This window comes from Mustela erminea, chromosome 7 (genome assembly GCF_009829155.1).
Source record: "Mustela erminea isolate mMusErm1 chromosome 7, mMusErm1.Pri, whole genome shotgun sequence".
Taxonomy (NCBI): domain Eukaryota; kingdom Metazoa; phylum Chordata; class Mammalia; order Carnivora; family Mustelidae; genus Mustela; species Mustela erminea.
In genome coordinates this window covers 9,401,030-9,426,987 of record NC_045620.1, presented here as the reverse complement: position 1 = coordinate 9,426,987, position 25,958 = coordinate 9,401,030, and the positions used below count along the sequence as shown (strand labels likewise).

General features: G+C 48.3%; 1 protein-coding gene across 2 annotated transcripts in view; it reads right to left on the bottom strand.

Moving 5' to 3' along the window:
* The window catches only part of ZFP64 (ZFP64 zinc finger protein), an 87,586-nt gene that overhangs the window by 6,644 nt on the left and 54,984 nt on the right, over nucleotides 1-25,958 (bottom strand). Inside the window, exons 1-3 of one of the 2 annotated variants that reach the window (XM_032350323.1) lie at nucleotides 12,656-13,001; nucleotides 7,216-7,365; nucleotides 6,940-7,002 (exon numbers count right to left, since the gene is read on the bottom strand). In XM_032350323.1, coding sequence (XP_032206214.1) covers nucleotides 6,940-7,002; nucleotides 7,216-7,365; nucleotides 12,656-12,761 — 319 coding nt within the window. In that variant the 5' untranslated portion in view covers nucleotides 12,762-13,001. Of the gene's footprint in view, nucleotides 1-6,939; nucleotides 7,003-7,215; nucleotides 7,366-12,655; nucleotides 13,002-25,958 lie in introns of those variants that run through there. The other variant, XM_032350322.1, reaches the window with a different exon arrangement.

Sequence of the window (25,958 nt, the reverse complement as noted above, 5' to 3'; positions counted from 1 at the left end):
TGTCCTGAGCAGCAGATTCACCACTTCCCACTGGACACCAGTAGCACCTATAGCCCGAGTTTTAAGAGTCAAAAAGGTCTTCTGATTATTGACAAATGTCCCCAGGACCGGGGGGCCGGGGGCTGGGGGACGAGACTACCTGGTTGGGAACCATTCCAAGAGACAGTGGACGAGAGAAAGGGGACCACAAATCCAATCCATTATGGCCTAAGTAGAACTTTGCCCCGATAAATGAGGACTTGATGAAGTGGATAACGTTCTAGGAATATTCCCAGTTACCAAGCGGGAACCAGCAGAAAACTGATCAACGACAACTCAGCTTGCTCAGTCAGAGGCACACCCCCCACGTATGCTATGTACAGCTGGAGTATTCACTGTCCCCTTTGCAGAGGAACTCTGCCTCCAATCCCAGTGACCACAGGCTTGGACATGCGACCTGTTCTGCCCAGTGAAACAGGACTGAAATGGAGGCATCACTCTCAGGCTAATCCTTTTAAGAGCCGGTGTGTGGTTCACCATGGTTCTCTTGCCCAGCTGACGTGTAACATTCCAGATCAGGCTTTTTTGCCTTTTTTAGCTTTTGAGAGCGCAAGGTGGGGGGTGGTGGGGGTGGGGGGGGTGCAGTGCACGGTGTGCCCACGGGGAGTGGAGAAGGAGAGGGAGAAGCAGTCTCCAGGGACCTAGACCCTGATCCCAGAACCCTGAGATTCTGACCCGAGCCAAAGGCAGACACTTAATAGACTGAGCCACTCAGGTGCTCCCCCCGACTCAAGATCAGGGGATTCTTAATTTAGGGTTTGAGGATAAGATGTAGGAGATCCAAGACCTTACATGGGAAATTACTACATTTTTATTTCTACTACCTCTAACTGGAATTTAGCATCTACCCATCATGTAATCAACAACCCGAGACTCTGGTCAGTACACGGGAGCCACGTTCACACCCACCAAGCACACTTGTGGTTCTGAACTTTATGTTCATCACTACGGCACGATTAAGAGGACCTGGTAGCTGGTCTGCTAACATTAAACTTGGGGTTTTCTTTTTTTTTTTTTTATATATTATATATATATATAATATTATATATTATATATATTTATATATATTTTTAAATATTTTATTTATTTGACAGAGACACATTGAGAGAGAGGAACACAAGCAGGGAGTGGGAGAGGGAGAAGCAGGCTTCCCGCCGAGCTGAGAGCCCGATGCGGGGCTCGATCCCAGGATCCTGGGATCATGACCTGAGCTAAAGGCAGACGCTTAACGACTGAGCCATCCAGGTGCCTCAAACTCGGGGTTTTCTTAGTGTTCCTGCATATCCCTATCATTTGGGGCCTGAGGGGGGTGGGCTCATTAAAATGGGTTTTTAATGATATTTGGGATATCACTGACATGACATTAAGGTATACAATGTGGTGATTTAATACAAGTATAAGCTGAAAACGGATTACCAACATAAGGTTCATGAACACCGCCTTCACCTCAGATAATCACCGTTTCTTTGTAATCAGAACACTTAAGACCTACTCTTGTCAGGACAGACTTGAAAGTCGCTACCTGAAAAGCTGGCGTGCCGTACATCAGCCTCCTAGAACTCCTTCATTTTCCAGCTCAATGTTGGTACCCTCTGACCAACATTCCCTATTTCTCAAGTTGAACTTACAGAAACCGAGGAAAATGTAGTTCATGTCAGCGTGGCTGGGTTGGCCTGGAGATTCGGGGTTTCTAACAAGCTCCTGGGTGAGGCTGTCTGGTCTTTACCACACTTAAGGTAGCTGGGGTTTATGTATTAAATGCCACATGTTTACTACTGATAGAATGTGTACTGAAATACAGTTTAAGGGGCTTTAATTTAAAAACATCCCAGAAAGGGCCTATAGGGTTCACAAAATTGCCAGGAGTCCACCGCAGGAAAAACCGGTCAAGACTGCCTTTATCTGGCAGGTTCCAGACAGAGGCTGCTCCACTGGCCGGGGGACGTCCGGGACAGAAGACAGCACAAGGCAGAGTGGTGACGGACTCTGGAGGACACTGAAAGGGACTGAGCGGTCTTCATTTGTCCTGGAGATGGACATGGTCCTCACAGCCTAATAATCTACACTGTCTCCATCTGCTGAAAAAGTCAGAAGCAGAGAGCAGTGTGGGCACGCTCTAAGTCTGCCAGGAACAGTGATTCACGTTCGAGTAATGGTCTACGGCACAGCGGAAGAAAGGCCCCCACTTATGCATGACCAATGAATCCGGATTCCCGTGCTAAATGAGGACAGAGGATAAAAGACAGCAATCGTGAGTCCCTCTCCTTTACTAAGCTAAATACATGCACGAGCATCTTAACACATTTATAATTCAACTCTTGATTAAAAATTTTCATCCAGGATAAACTGGCATTTGGGATATAGAGAGGAAATGCAGTTTTAGAATAAAGGTAATTAACCCCCCTCTATGGCCTGGTTTTCCAGGAGGTCTCTAATGCGAGCACACTCAGCTTTCTCACTTTCCCCCAGATAAGCCCGCAGCAAGCCCTCACTCTGGGCACCCAGGCCGCATGCCCTCCCCCACACGTAGCCTCCACCTCCACGGTTCTCAAAGTGCAGTCTGTGAGTGCCTGGGGGTACCCCAGTCTCCTCTGGTCGAGTCTGTAGTGAGAAGATCTTCATTCTATTAAAAAGATGGGGATTTTCCTTTTCCATTTTGACCTCCACTCTGCTGTGGGAACACCTGGGCAGAACCACACATGCCTGAGCATGAACCACTAGCCGCTCCTCCTCCCCATCCCACCAAGAGGCGGTGGCACGGAGTTTCCTCCTGGCCATACCCTCCCAGGGAACCCAAAGCCAGTTTCATGGAGGAACAGCCTTCCCAGCAGCAAAACCCAGACCTTCTATTAAATTTCTCCCTCCTGCAGTTTTTTTTTTTTTTTTTTTAAACACGGTGTCTTGAAATGGGAAGGGTACAGACCAAAGCACACGGTTGTACCAACAGGCCCTGGTGAGTTTTTCAAATTTGGGATTTGGTGAAAATCTCCTTCAGAATGAGCTATGCGAGCCTGTCATTTCAGGGAAGAGTGCCTACAGTGCTGCAGCAGCAACATCTCAGCTCTAATAAAGTTAGGATTTCCGAACCTCTATTCCTTACCCTGTGTGTGCAGCTTTCTTTTCAATTTTTCTGATGAGATTGGGAATATTAATAAGTGATTTTTTTTTCCTATTGTAAGACGGGGTCAACGTTAGGAAGGATTATGTACATTGCTAAACCATATTTTCCAAGTGGCCAATGTAGGACAAGTTAAAAAAAAAAAAAATCAAGCATGATTAAGAGCCATTCAAAAAGTAAACAGAACAATGAATTTTATCAGTTTGAAAAGTTTGTGGATGGCTCCAGATTCTATACAGCAACTGAGCCTTAAGGAACTACCCTCGGGGCACCTGGGCGGCTCAGTCCTCATCTGACTTGGTTTCCGCTCAGGTTGTTTTCTCTCGGGTCCTGGGCTTGAGTCCCGTGTCCAGCCCTGCACTCAGTGGGGAGTCTGCTCGAAGATTCTCTCTCCCTCCGCCCCTCCCCTCGCTTGCACGCTCCTTCTCTAAAATAAATCTTTAAAAAGTTAAAGAAACTTCCCCCTTTTGTGTTTTGGTAGGATCTTAAAAATTACCGGAAAAGGCTATCCAAAATATTCCATTCCAACCACACGCAAGGCAACAGATTTTCTTCAGATGCTCAAAACACGGCAATGGACTGTATGCTGGTGGGAGAATCCAGTTGACTTCAGGAGATTTGCAAAGGTCTAGATAATACCACTGGTAACATTTTTTGGGGAAAGTAGTTACTTCTCATGAAGTATTGCTATAAGGAGCTTATTTTTTTTTTTTTAATTTTTAATCTTAAGTAATCTCTCCACCCAACGTGGCGCTCAAACTCACAATCGTGAGATTAAGAGTTGCCAGTCCTACCGCTTGAGACAGCCGGTCACCTTGGCTTACTGTTATTTGTAAGTGCATACATATTTTAAAGTTCGGTTTTAATTTTTGGCGCAGTAACTATACATAAAACACAAACTTGGGGTGGGGGAGATCTCAATTTTTAGATGTAAAAGGATCACAGTAGTGTTTTGAGAACCACTGTGGTATCCGTCTGGCAAAAGTCCAGCCTAAGCCTCAAAAGATGACCTGCACATAGCACCCTCCCCGCCTCTCACAGCTCAGTCCGGGATGCCCTTCAGCCCAGGCATCCGTGCTTTTTCTTGTAAGCAGAACCTTCGCTCTAGAAGCTGGGCATGTGGCCAGAGTCAAGACTTTTCTCCCAGCCTCCATTTCCACAGCTTGGAATGGCCATGTGACTATGTTCCAGGCCAACAGGCATGAACCCAAGTGATGGGTAACTTCTCATACCTTAAATGGGGGGTAGGGGTGTCAGTAAGCCAGCTCAGACCATGCCAGCATGGGCTACACACCTGGGATGTTAAGCAACAACATAACATAAGAGCCAAAGTCCCCAAAACCATGGGCTACCATACCCGACTGGGACTGTGGTTAAGACGGTAATATCTTGGCTTTAAACCACCATAGCTGGGTCTCATTATTAATCACAAGGATCCTACTCCTGGGTCATGCCCTGAGGGAGAGATGCTTTAAGCCCCCCCCCTTTTTCACCAGTTAAAATATTCAGAGCTAGAGCATTTGCCTTGGACACAGTAAAACAGCCTAAGTAAGTGCTGGAGAAGCCATCTGTCTACACCCCCTTCTGTACCCAGGAATCTGACCCCAAGGACAGGGCCTTGTCTACTTTCTGTATCCCCATCATGTACTGTATTATTCCAATAAAATATTAATCCACCCCCTATCTTTCTAGGTCCACCACAGCACTGTTCACATTTGGGGATCTGGGAATTCTTTGTGGTAGGGCCTGACCTGAGCATCCTAGGAATTTGGAGGCACCTCTGGCCCCATCCACTAGGTGGCGGTAGCATCGCCCAGCTGAGGGGGGCGGGACTGAGCCACCGACCGGCTTTGAGGTTGCCTTAGCCAGTCATGATGGTGGGGTCTCCTTTGTTCAGATGGCTTCTGCTGACCTCATCCTGGCAGCCTGGTCTTTCAAGGAGATGATCAACATTCCCTTCACTAGAAGGCCCTTTATGAACTACCCTTTCCTGGCAAAAAGGACCCTTCATATTCTCATTTGCACAGCACGACACCCATTTCTAGCGGAGACTACTAATCGTCCAGAAGTTGGTCCTCCCATGGGAGCTCCGGAGTTTAGTGGTTTCTGGAAACCACTTCCCAGCCCCCCCTTGATGCCCGAGGTTTGTCCAATCCCATGAGGGATGCTGCTGGGGGGCGAGGCAGGGCATGGCCTAAGGGAGGGGCCCCCTTCCCTGCTTCTGCTTTCCACTAGTTAACAGAGCCGTTGCCTCGTACCTGGAGATGAAGCTATAGTTTAAGGACGACAGCCATTCTGCCAGCTCTGGAGTACTCCATAAGTTGTACTCGAGAGAAACTTGGTTATGTTTAAGCCGCCTGGTTTGGTTTCTGTAAGAGCCAACAGATCGATTTTTTTTTTTTTTAAAGATTTTATTTGACACAGAGAGAGAGCACAAGCAGAAGGAGCTGCAGGGAGACGGCGAAGCAGACTCCGGCTGAGCAGAGAGCCCGACCTGGGACTCGAGCTCAGGACTCTGGGATCATGACCTGAGCTGAAGGCAGACACTTAAACTGAGCCACCCTGGCGCCCCTAAATTTTTTTTTTTTTTAAAGATTTTATTTTAGAGGGAAAGACTGTACACACACAAGTACATATGAGTGGGGGGCAGGGCAGAGGGAGAAGGGACTCCCTGCTGATCACAGGGCTCCATGCTGGGCTGGATCCCAGCACCCCAAGATCACCACCTGATCACTACCAGATGCTTAACCAACCGAGCTACCCAGGTACCCCTTGATTTTTTATATTTATTTTTTTAGTTCTCTCTATACCCAATGTAGGGCCTGAACTCACAACCCCGAGATCAAGAGGGGCGTCCTCTCCTGACAGAGCCAGTCAGGTGCCCCAGAGACCACAATCTTAACTTCCACAGACTCGTACGGGGTGTACACTTGAGACCAATAGGTAGGCAAGGTTTTTGGAAAGAGCCAGATAGTAACCGCCTTCAGCTTTGTCCATTGCAGTTTTTTCCAGCAACGACTCAATGCCACCGTAAGGGGTCAAAGCAGCCACAGATGACAAACGAGCTCCACAGGCTGGATTTGGCTCACAGGCTGTAGTGTGCAGACCCTGATTATACAGCATAGAAATTTCTTTGCTACAGCAAATCTTATTTCTCTTATTCTCAGTAGCTGGCTGCTCAAGGAACGGTTAAGAAGCAACCTTAGTACTTTTATTTTTTTTAAAAGATTTGTGAGAGACAGAGCCTGGGGGAGCAAGCGCACACAAACGGGTAGGGGGCAAAGGGAGAGGGAGAAGTGGACTCCCCAGTGAGCAGGGAGCCCAACTCAGGGCTCGATCCCAGGACCCTGGGATCATGACCTGGGCCAAGGCAGACGCTTAACCCACAGAGCCACCCAGACGCACAGGACCTTATCTGAGGATTACTAGAGCCACAACGCCTCTTTGTAGCCTGTCCTCACCAATCTCCCCAATTAGCGCACACCTTCCCTGCCTTTGCACCTGTTGTTCCCCCTGCTGGAATGTTCCTGGTCTTGTCTGTTTACTGCTAGCCACCGTTTGCAGGTCAAGGCAAGAACCTTCTTCAGAAGGCCTTTCAGAAGAGCCATGAGCCCATCCCCACGACTGATTCTCCCCGGACGCACCCCCTAGCTTCTGACTTTTGAGGCCGCAGCCCACCCCGCAGACCATTTCCATCCTGCGCAGCACGCGAGGCCAGCACGCTCCAACTCCTAGCCACTTCCTTCAACGTTCAAGTTTCCAACAAAGGAATGGAGACCTACCCGTATGGATTCTCAGATGGCGGTCCAAGTCTTTCATACCGTGGACAGTTTTGAAGTGGCAACCTAGAAGAAAAAAAACCCAGGTTTTCTCAAAATAGAGCCTCAAAAAGGAAGCGCCCATAAACCAGATCAGATGCCACAAGATGCTTAGGATGCATTTGCGCATGTGCGGTGAGTGTGCGGGGGGCGGGGCCAGGACTCCGCAGGTGAGCGGGGCAGAGCTCACCCGCCAGTGCCTGCTGGGGAGGGGTCTGTGCGTCCAAGTTCATGTTTCACCTGGATAGCAACAGTTGAAGGTCCTTTCTCCGAGCGTCACCGTTTGTTCCTTGGACTCTGAGGGAAGCGCCAAGGCAGGGGCTTTCTGGGCATCACTGCTGTCCGTGGAGGGACACGTTGGTTTGGGAACATTATCTTCTAATTCTGAAGCTGAAATGGACACAAAAAGAAGGGTTAATTTCTCAGATACAACCACCATGGTAAGTCTTACAGTAGAAGCAGGACTGTTTCCCCTCCATCACCTCTAAAAAAAAACAAAACAAACTAAAACCAAAAAAATAACCCAAATTCATTAAAAATAGAAAGCCACGTATGCTCTGGCCTTAAGTCCTTTCTTGAACTACCAACTTCCAGAAGATACAGGGAACCAGGGACATGGAAACAGGACAGACCCAACTGGCAAGACCCAGGCTGCAAAACTTGGCAACAGTGGCTTCTGAGGTGACCTAGCAAAAGCATAGTTTGTAAAAGATCTTCCAATCCATCAGTTACTGCTATTTTTATAAAATAGAACACAAATTACAGATGAAATAGGACAAAACAAACGCACGCCATTAGAGAGGACAGAAGGCTGGTCCTGCAAGGTTAAGCTATTTTTCAAAGCTTACTCGATTTCTGAATTTGTTTGGTCTCCATTCAGTAGGTCACAAACCACACTTCAAGCACCACTGGTCTCCTGGACAAAATGCCACTGTTTCAGCAAGTCACTTAAAAGATGGAGGGGGAGGGACACCTGAGTGGCTCAATGGGTTAAGCCACTGCCTTCGGCTTAGGTCAGGATCCTAGAGTCCTGGGATCGAGTCCCACATCGGGCTCCTTGCTCAGTTGGGGAGCCTGTTTCTCTCTCTGCCTCCCCCTGCCACTCTGCCTGCTTCTGGGTGCTGACAAATAAATCTTTAAAAAAAAAAGGATGCGGCGGGGGGTGGGGTGGGTTTGAAAACCAGACTCAAAGACTTGAGAAGATGACTTGCATTATCTAGAGGTCACTTGGATCCTGATTTAAACATATTGTAAGAGCCACTGAAGACTACAACAAGCATGAACACTAAAGTGTTTTTTTTTTTGGGTGTGAAGATGAAGCTTCGAATAATCCAGGGCAGGGGAAGAGCTGGAGAGAAGAAACAAGCCTGCCCACGTGTGATTAATTGTTGAGGCCCAGTCCCAGGTACACAGGAGTTCAAGGCATCATGCTCTGTTACTATGGTAGAATCATTGGAATTGACGTTTCTGTGGGCCAAAATGGTCAGATAGTTTCATGTGGTTCAATCTAATGTGGAGGCTTAAAAATTTCTGTAATAAAACCCAAGCATTTCTGAAAGATTACAAAGTGATTTCTCTCCAAACGGATTTAAATCTAAGGAATAAAAAGGTGTTGTCAATGTCTAAAGTCTTAAAAAAAAAGATACTGACTAGTATATAAATTATAAATTAGAGGCCAAAGGCTGGGATGGTTTTCGCTCCAGGTAGGGAAGGTGGATTCCGTTTACAGGGAGAGGTTTTGTCCAGGTAAGCCTCTTACTACGAGAAGCTAGTGAACACACTGGCGTGGGCTTTAGCTCTTAGGCACAGGCCTTGCTTAGCTACGTGCTAACTGAAACTTAACCTTTCTGAGCCTCAGTTTACGTGGCAGAGCAGCAGGGTTAGAATGATGTAAATTTTCAGTACATCAGTCTGTGCCTTGTAAACACAATGTAGGAATATAAGATTGCAGAGTTCCCGTCTAAATAGTGGTGGTGCTCAAAGCCCCTTAACAGGGTTTGAACAAGTGACCTAACCCTGGGGCTCTCAACAAAAGGCCATTTTGCCCCCAGGGGACATTTGGGAATGCTTGGGGACATTTTTGATGGTCCTATGTGCACATACATAAGTGACCATAGCATCTAAAGGGTAAAGGCCAGGGATGTTGCTAAACATCCTACAATGTCCAGGAGAGCCCCTATACCTGTATCCGAGTCACTTGGATTATGGATTTTAGATGCAGCTTTCCCATGCTCACCCTCGGATAACTTGGGGTGGGGGGTGGTTAAGGGTAGATCCCAGGAACCTGCACTTTTGAGGCCCCATGATTCCATCATCTACTCTAAACCCTTACAATTTGAAGGGTGGTCCCCAGAGCTCTAACATCAGCATAACATGGAAACTTGTTAGAAATGCAGAACTTCAGGTCCCAGTCAACAGCATCAGTCTGCACTGGAAAAAGATCCCCAGGTGATTCCTAGGCCAATGCCAAGGTAATGCGTCAACACGTGCATTGGGATTACCTGGTGGGCTTGTGAAGGCTCAGGTGGCTTGGGCTCCACCTTTAGAGTTCCCGATCCAGTGGATCTGGAGTAGAGCTGGTATTTTTTGTTTTTAACAAGTTCCCACGGATGCTGATCTGGAAACCACACTTTTGAAACCTTCGGCTCTGAGAAGGGAAACTGGCTCAGAGATGAAGGTTGCAGGGCTAGAAGTTTTGAATGTTTTGTTCATTGATGTGTGTACATGAGCCACTGGGTTCTGCAAGGGAGGGAAAGGCACTGTGCCATAAAAAACTTGCAACCAGGCAGAAGAGACTGATGGGTTAAAGTGATTAAAAAAAAAAAAAAAAAAAAAAAAAGCTATCCAGGGGCTCCTGGCACCGTTGGTTAAGCGTCTGCCTTCAGCTCATGATCTCAGGATCCTGGGATCTAGTTCCACATCCTTGGGCTTCCTGCACAGCAGAGAGCCTGCTTTTCCTTCTCCCTCTGCTCGTGCTCTTGCTATCAAAAACAAGATTGTTTTAGGGTGCCTGGGTGGCTCAGTTGGTTAGGTGACTGCCTTTGGCTCAGGTCATGATCCTGAAATCCTGGGGTCAAGTGCGGCATTAGGCCCCCAGCTCCGCGGGGAGTCTGCTTCTCCCTCTTTCTCCCCTCTCATACTATCTCTCTCTAATAAATAAATAAAATCTTAAAAAAATTTGTTTTAAAAGATTTTATTTGACAGAGAGGCAGGCGGGGGTGGGGGGGAGAGCAGGCTCCCCGCTAAGCAGAGAGCCTGACATGGGGCTTGATTCCAGGACCCTGGGATCATTACCTGAGCCCAAGGCAGAGGCCTAATCCACTGAACCACCCAGGCGCCCTCAAAAATAAAATCCTAAAGACAATCCAGTGCTAGAAAGGGTCACCCAGGTTGAACATGGAGGGCCATGAAGGACGTCCTAAGGAGAGGACCTCCCGCGTCTCCCAAGGAGACTTCCTTACTTCTAAACACCCAGGAAACCAAGCCAGACTGCAGGCCCACTCTTCCCTGAAAACAGGGCAGCTGGGGCAGAGACCCTTCTAGTCTGAAAGAGGGGGTGGGCCACATATAGAACCCGGTATAGTACAGTGGGCATTTCATCCCTATGAACAACCACTGTACCTTTTATAAGGTTACCTCACTTTTTTTTTTTTTTTTAAATACAGACAGATCATGACTGAAGTCTACCTGTTGACCTGCTCCATTTTATTTCTTCCAAAACCTGAGTTGCAAAGCCATCTGCAAGTTAACAGTGGCCCACTCCTGCTAACCTTGGGGCTGGAGGGGAAGCCTAGACAAACTCAAAAGGAGGTGGGCCTTTGATCAGCGGGACAGACCTAAAATGCAGGAGGAAAACCCACATCAGATGGTGGGTTGCTTTTTCTCTCCAGGGATGGCTGGTGCTTAATTCTGATTGTGTCCTGCTCCCACAGGGGGCACCCCAGTACCTCATAATGGAGAACACCCTAAGCCTTCTAAACCTGGAGACGTCCTCACAGCCATGTAGACAAGAACAAAAGGAGCCCAGGGCACTGAGTAACAGCCAGGGGTCATTCAGGCTATTGTCTTTTATAATCGTGTCCCCCCATGATTCAACACCCCCAATTACACTCTCAAGTTCCTCTTCTGCAGAGAATCAGCAGGGACCCTGCCCCCCCCACCCCATTTCAACATGTGTCCATTATAGTCCTTGGGGACAAAGGCAGGTCTGGTCTTTTGGTTAATGGTAGTTCCATCCAGCCCAATTTTGGTTTTAGGTACTCTTACTTCTAAAGTAGTTTCATTATCCTTCTCCCCTCCACTACCTCCTTGGGTGTGTGGTCATCAAAGCCAGCGACCTGCACTGCTGGAGATCTGAGGCTTACTGGCAGAGACCCGAGATCCCCCGGGTCCCTTTCTGGGCCGAGGGCAGGCAGGGGAGAGGGAGAAAAAAGTTCACCCAGAACTAGGAGGTTATCACTTAACCGCGGACGTGGGGGAGAGGGAGGGAGAGGAGACCGAGTGGGAACTGAGGTTATCTTAGGCAAGATAATCAGAAGGGAAGCGCCTTAGAGATGCAGATCCCCCACCCCCTCGGCGCAGAAATTCCAACGGGGGCGGTGCCTCAGGGTAGACTGAGGAATTTAGCGAGTTCGCGAAGCTGCGTACCTGCAGGCCGTTCAGAAACCGAGGCTCGGCTGACCACAGGGTGAGAAATACTGCCCTCAGGGTTTAGGGTAATCCGGGGCCCCTGGGCGTCACCCGGACCACCTCCACCAGCCCCCTGACGGCCAGGTCAGCCCGCCAAGTCCGACCGTGGCACACTCCTCCCTCCCTAGCCTCATTTAAAGTTAAAGGGAAGTCCTCACCTGGGAGCCCTTAGCCCCCCTCCCCCAGGCTGCAGCCTCGCTGACGTCCCCGGCCTCGGCACTTGCTGTTCCCTCTGCGTGGAATGTTCTCCACCACCACCGGCCCCCCTGCCCCCCCGGCATCTCCAAGCCTTTCCTCCAGAACCTTCGGGTTTTTTACTCAATGATACCCACCTCCGCGAGGCCCTCCCTGGACGATGCATTCGAAGTGCCCCCTCCCCCCTTGCCGCATCTTTCCCTTCCCAGCTTGGTGAGGTTTTGCTTCCACCGCTCACGCCTAACGCACCTTACGCCTCCCCCTTCGATCTCGAGGGCCGTTTTTCTCGACCCCACTCAGCCATAAACTCGAGAAGAACCCGATTCTGTCTGCTTGCTCACCGCTGTTGCCCTCTCCCCAGCACCTAGCTCCAACGCCCGGCGGAAACTCAGACGTTCTCCCCCAGTCCGGACGCGGGTCTCCGAACGCCCACCTTCCAGGTGCGCCGCCCCAGGCCAGCACCGAGGAGGTCGGGGACCCGGGCGCCGGCGCGCCGCGAAAAGGGCCCTCCGAAGGGGTCTCGGAGCACCCTCCCAGCGTGTCTGGGTGAAAAACCACGATTTACCAGCGTTTGCGGGGAGCGGCACAGTTTATCCCAAAAGGCAGAATTTACAAGGAGGTGTAACTTACAAAGGCGCTGGTCGAGGGCGCCGAGGTCCCAGCCCCAGCGCTCGAGGTGGAGGTGGAGGCTTCCCCCGCCCTACCACGCCCGGAGCCCCGCACCCGCGCGGGTCCCCCCCGAGCGTCCGAGAAACTGCCGGCAGCGGCCAGGCGGGGCGTCCCCGGCGCTACTCACCCGGGACCCCCGCCACCCCGGGGCCAGCCTCTGCGAACTCGGGGCGCGCGGGCTGCGGCTCCTTGGAGTTGAGGTGCTGAGGCTTGGCCTGCTTGCGCCGCGACATGGCGAGAAGAGCGCGGCCCCCGGCGAGTCGCTGCGAGTGGCCTGCCTCCCACGACCGCTTCCCGGAGTTCGGAAATTACCCCCCCGCTCCCGCGGCTGGAGCGCGCATGTCCTGGCAATTCTGCTCCTCAGCCGAGCGGGGCGATTTATCAAGAACCCTGACGGCTGATTGGCCCGGAGCCAAGACCTCGGGGGTCCGGGGGAAGAGTGGTCCGCGCCCCTGCAGCCCACAGCACCTGAGAGCTCGTTAGGAATGCAGACTCTCAGGCTCCACCCCAGACCCGCAGAATCAGAATCTGCATTTTAACAAGCTCCCCAGGTGATTCGCATACACATTAAAGTTTGAGAAACCGTGTCTGCATTTTAACGAGATCCCCAGGTGATTCGTTTGCCCATTAAAATTTCAGAAGCACAGCTCGCCTCCAACTTTCATGTGCGCTCGATTCACTGGGGATCTCGTTAAAATGCAGATTCTGACTCAGTGGGTCTGGGGTGGGGCCTGAGCTTCGGTATTTCTAACGAGCTCCCAGGCGAGGCCACTGCCGCGGCTGCGGCACAGGCCGTGTTTTTAGATTCTGACTTAATTAGTCTGGGCCGAAACCTGGGCATTGGGGTGGTTGTTTTTTTTTTTTAAAGCTCCCCAGGTGATTCTGATGTGCAGCCAAGGTTGAGAAGCACGACCTCCACCATCGTCGTATTTAAAATTTAAATGAGGCCAGAGAGTCTCCAACCGCAGATGAACCACTTTGCCGAGGAGCCCATTAAAAACGCAGATTCCGAAAGTTTTGGCTTCACGCGGCAGAGCCCAGTAATCTGTATTTCTATAAGGCGCCCCCAAACCGCACCCCATCCCTCGCGCGCGGTGACTCGGGCGCTCCGGGTCTCGGACCACACGCACGGGAGGCCTCGCCGCCAACACGGGCGTGGGCCCGCCCAGCAGGTGACTGAGGCGTGGTCCTGGGGGGGGAGGTGGTTGAGCCGATCGGCGTTCAAGCTCAGACTGGCCGGTACCTTGATGAGACCCGAGGGGGACCCTCCTTGCTCCAGGTGAACGACATCCAACAGGGAGCAAGGAAGCCGCCTACATCCCTCAGGTGTTTACTTTCTACAAACTGGGGAGTTGCTTAAGGCGGGGCTATGCCCTAAGCTTATCCAAACCTGCGAATCACGTGGGGGCCCTTGCTAGAAAAGGCTCAGGTTCCGGTCTGAATCCCTGGGCGGCAGAGGCCTCAGTCCGTGTATCTAACAGCGTTCTTGCTGACCTTTGACCCGTGGCTTGGGCGGCCCCTTGGGGTTCAACAGCCGCTCTAACTTGCCTTTTGCGGGGCTACCGTTAGCATATGCTAGGGCAAGGCCTGCGAGAAGACAATTTTTACATTTTTCCAAAACCTCAGCTGTTTTTCTCCAACTTCCATTTCACATGGTGAATGGCTTTTAGGGATGGCTGTGTAATGCCTGGTGATGTCACTTAAGGTTAAGTTATTTAATTATATATTTATGTATTTACTGACGACTTTTTAGAAAAGTACTCCCTACCCCACAACGTGGGGCTTGAACTCAGTCCAGGGAGATCAAGAGCCGCAGGCTCTACCCACTGAGCCAGCTAAGTGGCCCCAGGTTAAATTTTAGAGCCCCCCCCTTTCTTGTTTTTATTTTTTAAAATTTTTTAAGATTTTATTTATTTATTTGACAGAGAGAAATCACAAGCAGGCAGAGAGGCAGGCAGAGAAAGAGAGGGAAGCAGGCTCCCTGCTGAGCAGAGAGCCCGATGTGGGGCTTGATTCCAGGACTCTGGGATCATGACCTGAGCCGAAGGCAGAGGCTTAACCCACTGAGCCACCCAGGAACCCCTCTTGTTGTTGTTTTTAAAGAAACTTTTAAACTTTTCTTTGGGATGTGCGCGTAAACTACACATATACAGAAAGCCACTTGAAAACATAGGTCTGTGCTTATATTTATCCTGTCTTGTGGAAAGTCTCACGAGGATACTGGATAAGCTGGAACAGTGGGTGCCTCTGGGGAAGCGAACCCAGCCAGAAGGATGGGAGATATCTGATATCCCTTTATACCGCCCGAGGTGCGTACGTGTGGCTATATACTTAATAGTTTTATAGTGTTTTGCCAGCTCCGGTGCACACAGTTGGATTAACCCTTGATACATGACACCTGGTCATTACCGATCCGTTGCTGGCTATGTTTGTTTGGCTGCTTGTTTGCTCCCCGTTTTCTTAGGATCTAATAAATACCGGGGAACCCACCTCCCAAAGCCGGGAGCATACACATAACCTACGTCTCTCTCCTACAGCCATCAGCCTAAAAACCCCACATACTTCACTCCTTTGCTTCAACTTTTCAGCAAGCCCTTTTGCATCTACATGTAATCTTCAAAAACACAATTTTAGGAGCACCTGGGTGGCTCAGTCAGTTAAGCATCTGCCTTAGGCTCAGGTCATGATCCCAGGATTCTGGGATGGAGCCCCTCATGGGGGTCCCTGCTCTGCAGGGAACCCGCTTCTCTTCGTCTGCTGTTCCCCCTGCTTGTACGCTCTGTCTCAAATAAATAAATAAAATCTTTTAAAAAAACCCCAAAAGACAAAACACATTTTTAATTTTTAAAGAGCTTTAAAAGGGTATGTAATTTTCTAGGAATCCCCCCTCATTTATTATATTGCTAAAATCATCCAAATTGCTGTCACTGTCATTCGTCTGACTGATGTGTTATAGTCTATGGTGTGAAAATAGTAGTTTATTCATCTGTCCTCCTGTCGATGGGCGCCTGAATTGTATCCCGGTCTTTCTGAATCGTGTGGATATGATCTATGATCCTCCTAGAAAGTGTCAGAGGTTAAGTGAATGTACACATTTTTGGATTGTAGGTGACTGTTTAAGAGATTACACCAAAGTGGTGGCACCTATTTACATTCCCACCAGCAAAGTAAGAAATACTGTGCGGCCACATCCTTTCCTATACTCGGTATTATCAGATGTCTTAATATACAGATGTCGAATTAATATACAATGACATTTCACTATGGTCTTGATTTGCATTTTCCCTGCATGTATGGCTTCAGCAAAAAACAAACCAAAAATTGCTTTTCACACAAGTAAGGACAGCGGAGTGCCTCAGTGGGTTAAGCCTCTGCTTTAGGCTCAGGTCGTGATCCCAGGGTCCTAGGATCAAGCCCCACATCGGGCTCTCTGCTCAGCAGGGAGCCTGCTTCCCTTCCTCTCTCTCTGCCTGCCTCTCTGCCTACTTGTGATCTGTCTTTCAAATAAATAAATAAAATCTTGAAAAAAAAAAAAATATATATATATATATATATGGGTGCCTGGCTGGTTCAGTCGGTAGAGAATGAGCCTCTAGGGGCTGTGAATTCAAGCCCCACACTGGGCATGGAGCTTACTAAAAAAAAAAAAAGAAAGAAATATATATAATATGTAAAAGTTATTTTTATATATTACATGTAATATATAATATATATAAATTTTATATATTACATATAATATATAAAATACATAAAAATTATTTTATATATTATATATATGCGACTCATAGATTAGAGATCTAAGTGAAAGAAAGGTATCATTTACTGGCAATAGGTCACGATTTTCCTCCAATCCCATTCACCAATTACACAAGTTGACTGTTTTTTGAAATCCAGCTCGTAAATTTTCATCTTCCCTGATAATCAACCTGGGGCTTTTGCCAATTAAACTGAAGAGGAGGCATTACTAACATTGTTAACAGATGGATTTCAAATGCACTGTACTTGGACAGTGTTTAAACAGATCAGAAAATTCTGTTGCTAAGTTTAAACATGCAGAATGAGGTTTTTCCAGGTGCCTCCTTTTCATTGTCCTTCAGCAACAAAATCACAGAGCAAGGAAAACCATGGACAAACATGCTTTTCAAAATATTTTCACCACAGGATGTTTCTCTAGAAATAAGTTACTTTCTCATTCTTTCTATATCATCTTCATCCTGATTTTTTAAAAAGATTTTATTTATCCATTTGAGAGAGAGAGAGAGAGAGAGAACGAGCTTGAGACGCTAGGTCAAAAAGGGAGAAGCAGACTCCCCGCAGAGCTGGGAGCCTGATGCGGGACTTGATCCTGGGACTCCGGGATCACGACCTGAGCCAAAGGCAGTCACTTTACCAACTGAGCCACCCAGGTACCCCGGATTTTTTTTTTTTAAATGCTTATTAGGTAGTCCCTTTCAAGAGAAGGTCAGATTTTTCAACGCTTGTCCCTTTTTAAAGGAAAAATGGAAAGTCTCTGTAATTCTGATAAGTCTTTTGCCAAGAGATACACGGTGCACCTCTGAATTAGAGATTCTCCTTATCCCTCTAGATCTCTTTATAAAGCATTTAGATTGAAGATTGATTAAAGATTGAGAGGCAGTAAATAACATATACTCTAGCTCCAGTGTGAGTTGGAATCCTGGCTTTGTGACTGTGTGGCCTTGGGAAAGCTGCTGTGTACTCCCGTTTTGTCATTAATAAAATGGCAATGCTAATATAGCTAGGACGGTTACAGGGATAAACAGATTTTCTCTATGTAAAGGACAAAAAGCAATGTCTAGTGCCAAGGCTGTACTCTCTAAGTGTCAACCAAGACTATTTATAATAACAGAGCACATGTATTAGTTTACTATAATAGTTACCATGTATACTAATAGCTCACACTCATTCAGAATTGGTGGCTCCAATTAACTAGGCACAGATATTGTTGTCCATGGAAATAAACTGGAAGCAAACAAGCCCGTGTTGATTTCACCCAACCCTTCTGAGTTGCAGATTTTCTATGTTTTCATGCCAGTTTCAGGATACCTGTATTATTTTTTTAGAGAGAGCATGAGTCCGGGGGTGGGGAGGGGAGTGGGGGAAGGGTGTGGAAGAGAAAGAATCTTAGGCAGGCTCCATAGTGCAGAGCCCGAAGTGGGGCTCGATCTCACAACCTTGAGATCATGACCCGGGCAGAAATCAAGAGCTGGACGCTTAACCGATTGAGTCATCCAGGAGCACCAACATATGTATATTAAGTGAGAAATTCAAAGGGACTCATTGAATATTGCTCAAGTAATGGCTTTCTTTTTTAAGAGAAAAAGGCATTGCTCATCTGACCTCTGTCCTTTCTGCTAACTTTCTCCGCTATGGATATAGGAATGAATGAATGAATAAATGTTTATCCAGGTATAAATGACTCCCAGAGAGGGTGTAAAGACTTCTTTCTCTGCCAGGAATTTATTTCTTCAACTGGTAGTTTTTTGAGTTCACACTATTGCCTGGCTCGGTACCAGGTGTGCAGTACAGATTGATAATGCGAGACAGACAAGACCCAGCCGGGCAGCCAGAGAACGAATGAAGGAATGAATGAGTGAGGGCATGAGCTCATTTCAGATAAGGATGGATCAATCAAGATGACATGGGGTGATGTGGACTGAGAGTGACCGGGCGGTACAGAGGAGGGTAGCCGAGTTTGGGGAGAAGTGACCTTTGAGCTAAAACCTGATGTAATAATAGGCAGCCATGGGAAGAGCCAGAGAGAGAGCATTTCTGGAGGAGGTAACAAGCAAAGGCTTTAAGAAGCTCAGCTCTGGGGGGGCGCCTGGATGGCTCAGTGGGTTAAAGCTTCTGCCTTCAGCTCGGGTCATGATCCCAGGGTTCTGGGATGGAGCCCCACATCGGGCTCTCTGCTCAGCAGGGAGCCTGCTTCCTCCCCTCTCTGCCTGTTTCTCTGCCTGCTTGTGGTCTCTGTCTGTCAAATGAATGAATAAAATCTTAAAAAAAAGAAAAAAAGAAAAAAAAAAAAGCTCAGCTCTGGGATGTTTGAGGCAAAGTAAGAAGCATCAGTGACCAGCTGGTTCCCAGAAAAAAAAAAAAAGGCTTGTAAAAAGTTGAAAAAATAAAAAAAGTCTGAGTTCACTTATGATGAAAGAAATGCAAGTTAAAATAAACTGAAATACCCTTTTTATCTTGTCTGAACAGGGAAGATGAAACACACCCATATTAGCGAAAAAGCACATAATACTATGCTCCGACTACTCCTCCCCACGCTGCACTTCTCACACTGACTGCTCGTGAGAATCACCTGGGGACCTTGTTAAATGCAGATTCTGACTCCAGCGTGTCTCAAAATTTAACATGAGCGTCTGATCACCTGGGGACCTTGTTAAGGCACGGATTGTGATTTCACTGCCTCTCAGACCTTCACGTGTGGAAGAGTGACCTGGCAATGTTGTTAGAAGCAGATTCTGGGCACCCAACCCATGAAGAGGTATTCAGCCTTACTCACTATGAGGGAATGAATATTAAATAACCATAAATTCCTCTCTTTCGACTCTTATCAGATCAATAAAAATTAAGAATGCTGGTAACATCTACCGCTAGCAAGTGCTGGGGGGGAGTCTGGTCTCCTAATGCATTGCCGGTGGGAGCGCGAGTGTTTACAGCCACGGCAGAGGGCAGTCCGGCAATCCCCTCTTAAATGCGCCCTGCCAGTGATCTATCAATTCTGCTTTCCATCTGTGCTCTAGGGAAACATCTGCCCAAGTGCATAAGGGAGCGCATCCAAGGATGTCTGTGGCGACAGCACTGTCATAGTAAACATAACAAAACAAAACCAAACACCATTGAGAAATAGGCTAACAGCCCAACAACAGGGGACTGGCCAGGTTAAACTGTGGTTTAGCCATACCGTGGACTACCAGGCAGCAAACAAAAGCAATCATTCAGACTTATGTACACATGCACGGGTAGAGCTCCAGGTACACTGCACTGAAGAAAAGCCAAGTTCCACACAGTCAGAATTAGATACCTACTCAAATCCATATAGGCTTTCAATGGTGAAAGTGAAAATCCGGGAACTAAAAGGTGCTGGAAGGATACACACTGGCTGTGTGTTGAGCAAGATGGCGGCCGGGTAGTGGCCTGAGGGAGGAAGGACTGGAGAGCCTGGAAATGTCTGTGTAAGAAGACGTGATCCTTAGTGTTACCTCCTTTTTTAAAAAAAATGGAGTGAATTCCCACACTGCTTGACAGTTATTAAGTTAAATAGTTTATAAAGCAATAATTAACACAATTATGGTTCTGTCATACAATGGAATACATTTTGTATGACCATAACGGAGAATAATGTATTTTCTTGTGCACTGATATGGAATGTTCTTCAAGATACGTTAAGTGAGGGGCGCCTGGGTGGCTCAGCGGGCTAAGCCTCTACCTTCGGCTCAGGTCATGATCTCAGGGTCCTGGGATGGAGCCCCAACTTGGGCTCTCAGATCAGTGGGGAACTTGCTTCCCCCACCGCCACCCCCTGCCTGCCTCTCTGCCTACTTGTGATATCTCTCTCTGTCAAATAAATAAAATCTTTTTAAACAATGTTAAGCAAAAAATTCAAGGGAAAGAACTGTACACAAATTATGTTATTGTGGTTAGGTATGCGTTTCACATGCATACATACGTACATACACACAATAGCATAGTAAAAACATACATATATAACAGCATCTCTATGAAATTAAACACACACAGACACACACAGGCATACAGATATACAGACACACGTGAATGCAGAGGAGATGGGGGACTGGTAATATGAATTATTCCTGGGGACAGGACAGAAGTTGTCTGAATGACACCTTGATAAACACTTTTTGTCACTCTCTTAAGTTAAAAAGATTCAAATCATAAAATCTGGCACACCCCAAGAGTGTATAAAACCCAAAAGTACAATTTTTGGACTAAAATAAACACCCTTGTAACCACCAACCACTTATGGTCTAGAACATTCTTAGTACCAAAGTAACTCTTCACATGTTCCCATCCATTAGGTTCTCCTGCCTTCTGCCACCTTCTTCCACTAGCTCGAATTTTGTGCAATTCTTATTTAAAAACAGTTTGGTGGGGTGCCTGGGTGGCTCAGTGGGTTAAAGCCTCTGCCTTTAGCTCAGGTCATGGTCCCAGAGTCCTGGGATCGAGCCCCATATCGGGCTCTCTGCTCAGCAGGGAGCCTGCTTCCTCCCCTCTTCTGTCTCTCTCTCTCTGTCTGCCTCTCTGCCTAATTGTGATCTCTGTCAAATAAATAAATAAAATCTTAAAAAAAAAAAAAAAACCCAAACCAAAACAAAACAGTTTGGTCACTGTGCATCAAAGATACTCCAATTATTAAAAAGCAACAACAATAGTAGTTTTGTTGGGCGCCTGGGTGGCTCAGTGGGTTAAGCCGCTGCCTTCAGCTCAGGTCATGATCTCAGGGTCCTGGGATCGAGTCCCGCATCGGGCTCTCTGCTCAGCAGGGAACCTGCTTCCTCCTCTCTCTCTCTGCCTGCCTCTCTGCCTACTTGTGATCTCTCTCTGTCAAATAAATAAATAAAATCTTTAAAAAAAAAATAGTAGTTTTGTTGCCTAAACAATGTTGCTTAGTTTTGCCGCTTTTGGAACCGCATGGCTAATACTCCTTCCGTCGCTTCTTTAAGTTTGTGAGATGCACCCTGGTGTTGTAGCTAGCTGCCGCGGATTTTCACTCTCGCATAAGCTCCACACGAATTTACCGCATTTTATACCTTCACTGCCAAAGGGTAGTTTGCATTTTGGTAATTATGAGCAACATCGCTGTGAACATTCCTACACAGCTTCTACGGCTCTTGTGAATAAGCTGTTTTACGCCCAGAATCTGCATTTTAACAAGGACCCCCCCCTCCCCCCGCCTCTCGTGTGCAGTAAGTGTGAGACGGTAAGTGTGAGACAAGCAGCGCATGGGGGAGGAGGACTAGACGGGTCATAGCACAGGCTCACCCCCAACTTTCCCCCCAACTTTCCTAGGGACTCCCCAAACTATTTTCTGATGTGACTGTATCAACTTAGGTTCCATCAGTGTCTGTGACTTTTAAAATGAGAATGGAAAAAAAAAAAGAAAAAAGGAACTCTTTAAAAAGTCACCAGGGCACAGTCTTCATTGAAAATGTTAAAAACCACTACCTGGTCTTCACTTCTCTTCTCTCCTTTCTGCTCCCACACCCCAGCCCCTCCCCTTCCAGGATTAGAATAGGAAACGCTGAGATGAATTCCTGGAGGATACTGTGTGGGCGACAGAACGGATCAACGCCCTTTATTTATAGAGAAAACAGCCTCCCGTCCACCGGCTGGCTCCTACAGGTTTGGTGGTTCCCGAACTCTGAAGGAATGTGGTCCCAGAAGAAGGAACCAAGCTTCTAGACCTGGGGGAGGGGGTGGCAGAACTGGGCTTGTCCGTTGTCTTCCCTGGTCCTAGGAAACGTGAATTTCCGATCCCTTTATGACAATGCCGGAACCACCCGGGCCAACGGTCACCCGTGGGTTCTTTGAGGGTTTCTGTGTCGTGGGCCACACAGTCTCCCTGACTCTGACATTGTCTATTAGGGCTTTTGCTCTTGGGGCCATTCATCTGTTTAGCAAACATGAATTGGGTTCCATCTGGTCGTGAGGTCGCTCACCTCTAGGAGTGCAACAGCAAGCGAGCCTTGAAGGAAGTCACAGAGGGACGAGGAGGGAGCATAAGAGGCAGGAACGACACACGGTTTGGGAAAGGGTCGCATGGCGGTCGGGGAAAGCTTCCTGCAGCAGGCGGGTTGGTAACCCCGCATGGATGGGACGAGCAGGTCTTGGGCAGCTGGAGAAGTGAGGCGAAGAGGATTTCGGGCAGAAGGGACTCTTGTGCCAAGACCAGGAGGTAAAGAAAGGGATGGCCCTTTTGAGGACCCTCAGTCTGGCTGGAGGTGGGCGGAATGCTGGCAGGAAGGCAGGGGAGGCGTGGGAAGGGGACGCAAGGGTCTTGTACGGCCAGCGGGACCCCGTCAACGCTTTCCTGCTTCTCCTTTGCCCTCTATCCCTGTTCAACCACGGACACATCCAGAGGCAGATCCCAGGCTTGGTCTGACAAAGGTGAAGGTTACTTCCCCTCTCCTCACCTGAGACACAGCAACACTGGCCAGGAAGTGACTCTGACAGTGAGAACAGCGGACACTCACCGACGCTCGCCCCATGCGGGGGGCTGGGTTAGAACACATTCTGCGTGGATCTTACCAGAGTCCCGCTCGCCACACACGCGTGCTTTGAGCAAGTGTCTTAACCCGTGGAGCCTCAGTCTGTAAAACGAGGACAATAATCCTACCTACTACCTCAGCTGGTTTGCCTGAGCATTGAAAGGGAATGTCTGTTAAGCGACTGCCTCTTGGTTTTGGCTCCAGTCTTGATCTCAGGGTCATGAGATCGAGCCCTGTGGTGGGCTCTGTGCTGAGCATGGGGCCTGCTTGAGAGTCTCTCTCCCTGTCCCTCTGACCCTCCAACCCCCTGCTTGCAAGCTCCTTCTCTCTAAAAAATAAATAAATAAAAATAATAACAACAACAAAAAAATAAAAGGGAATGTATTAAAGGGATCGACAAATAGTAAACAATGAAGACTGTCACTGATAATCACTATTGAACCGTGACCTACTCCCAGGACACTACACTAATTTTGAAAACTGTGAAACATGATAAGTTACTTATAAATGTGATCGACTTTAATACCCACGTCGTGCTGGGCATGCTGGGGCCGCATCTGTGAAACAGAGAGGAGGGGGCTGTGTTTGGAACACTCGGTATTCCGCCGTACTAGAAGGCAGCCCTTGTGTGGTCCTGTGTTTAGTTAGGCTAGTGCTTTGAGATTTTTTTAAGAGAGACCAAATAAAAGTGACAGGTAAAACAGGAGGTTATTTCTGGTGGATGGTGCTCCGAGAGATCATCCAGGAACCCAACTCCTAGCTTCTTCCTGTACTGTCCCCTGGAGTGTCTCTCTCTCAAGGTGAGCACCCACACCTGGGATCCGGTCCACGGGAAGGAGCAAAGAGAGAGAGGAAGGCAAGCGGCTGCCTTTGATAGAGTGACCCAGTGTGTGTGTGTGTGTGTGTGTGCGCGCGCGTGGCACTTCTTGGTTAGGTCCCCTTGGCCAGACTTTAGTCACGTGGTCCCATGTAGCTGCAAGGGAGTCTGGGACTGTGGCTTCTAACAGGGTGGCTGTGTGCCCGACCAACCCCGGGCGGGCTACTGGGAACTGACCCTCCCGTGACACAGGCACAGTCACAAAATGACCCCTCGGCAAGATTACTCCCTGCAGCTCTCGGACAGTGCAACAGCCAGGACACACCCCAAGTGTCTGTCTACAGGTCAGTTGCTGAATAAACTGTGGTAAAGCCACATAATGGCACACTATGTAAAAGAAAAAACAGAATGAGGAATCTAGATGCTCATATGGTAAGATTTTCCGAATATATTAAGTGAAAAAAGCAAGGGAAGCAAAAGGGAAACATATTTGCTTATGTTTGTATACAGAGACCCTGGAAGGCTAGAGCGTAGCAATCGCTGCTGGCGCCCCACCTGTATCGCCTCGCCCTTGTCACCTTGGTCCCCGCCGGCCTGGTTTCCGGCTCTCAGTACCTGCGTTATTTTCCTGAGGGTTTTCTCTGTTGGCCAGCGTCCCCTTTGCCCACCTGTGCCGGAGCCGGAAAGACGTGGGCTGGTCATCTCTTCCTGCCACCTCAGGGGTGGCTCAATCAGCAAATGCTGGGCGTGGGTGAATAAATACCTCAGCTCCCTCGCCCCACAGGGCCTAACTCCGAGGCATCAGTTCCTTCCTGCCTCCCAGGGGCTCCTGGCAGAGGTCAGGGCCAGATGCCCGGGGTGGTGACTGTGCTGGTAACACACTCTGTATCAGCTCTTTCTCTCCTGTCTCTCTTCTCTACCCATCCCACTATGGTCCTCTCCAGGGATCACCTCCCAAAGAAGCTACTTGCTCTCTAATCCTTGTCTCAGGGTCTGCCACTGGGGACACCCCAGTAAGAGCAAAAGAAAACCAAAAAGAAAGAAGAATTGGGAAAGAAAGAATGAAAGGTAGGTAGGAAGGAAGGAAAGCAGATACCCGTACAGACCGGGAAGGGAACTCCACAGGCTGGGGGAGAGACATCTCCATGTATACCATCCTCTATTGTTTTGTTTTGCTATTTGGACATTGTGAATGCGTGAATTATTCATGAAAGCGCTCATAAAAACATTAGTGATTCTAGTCTTAAAAGGAACACATTGGTTGCTGGGGTAGAGTGAACGGGTTTTGGCGGAGCCCTACTCCTGCCGCACTCACTTCTGGGGGACGTCAAACCACTTCCCATATTGGAAAGGTGTGAGGCCCCCCAGCTGCTCTCTCCCTGCTCTGTTAGGGGCACGAGTCCCAGGCCGCAGATGGAACGGGGAAGTTGGATGGGATGGTGACTCTTGGCATTGCCGGATTGGTGGTGGACCTATGACTTTGGACCTCAGATTTACCGCCTAAGAAGTTGACAGTAAATATCCATGCTGCTTTCCTCTCAAAGTTGTAAGGAAAATACTGGATCTGGTAAAGTTCACCCACAAGAAGTATGTATGCCTGGGGCGCCTGGGTGGCTCAGTGGGGTTAAAGGCTCTGCCTTCAGCTCAGGTCATGATCCCAGGGTCCTGGGATCAAGCCCCGCATCGGGCTCTGCTCAGCGGGGAGCCTGCTTCTCCCTCTCTCTCTCCCTGCCTGCCTCTCTGTGATCTCTGTCAAATAAATAAATAAAATCTTAAAAAAAAAAGAAGTATGCATGCCTGACAAGCTTATGGATGCTAAATCAATCAATCAATCAATCAACCAATCAATATGATAAATGTATTTAACTTGAGGGGCTGGGCTTATAAAAAGTGTACAAAGAACTAAAAGGTGTGATGTTTTCACCAGAGACACTCATTGAGGAATAAGGCAGCCTAAAGAATATTCAGAAATATCTAAGACAGAACTGGTCAAGTCATAGCTCTATAGCTTGGAACAAATGCTTCTAATATAAGTTTTTAAACTTTTTTAGATTTTATTTATATGAGAGAGAGAGCACATGCCTGGTGGGGGGAGGGACGGAGGGAGAGGCATACTCCGATGAGTGGGGAGCCCCACATGAGGCTTGACCCCAGGGCCCCAAGATCATCACGGAAGTCAGACGTTTAACCGACTGAGCCACCAGGTGCCCCCAAGTGATTTACTATTCTGGGCCTTAGTTTTCTCGTTTGTAAAAAGAGCATTATTGCGTTGTCCACTATTCAGGGCCGCTGTAACATGCTCGGCAGAGTGGGAGCGGAGCAGTCAATGAAAAATGACTCTATCAATTACTAGGGAT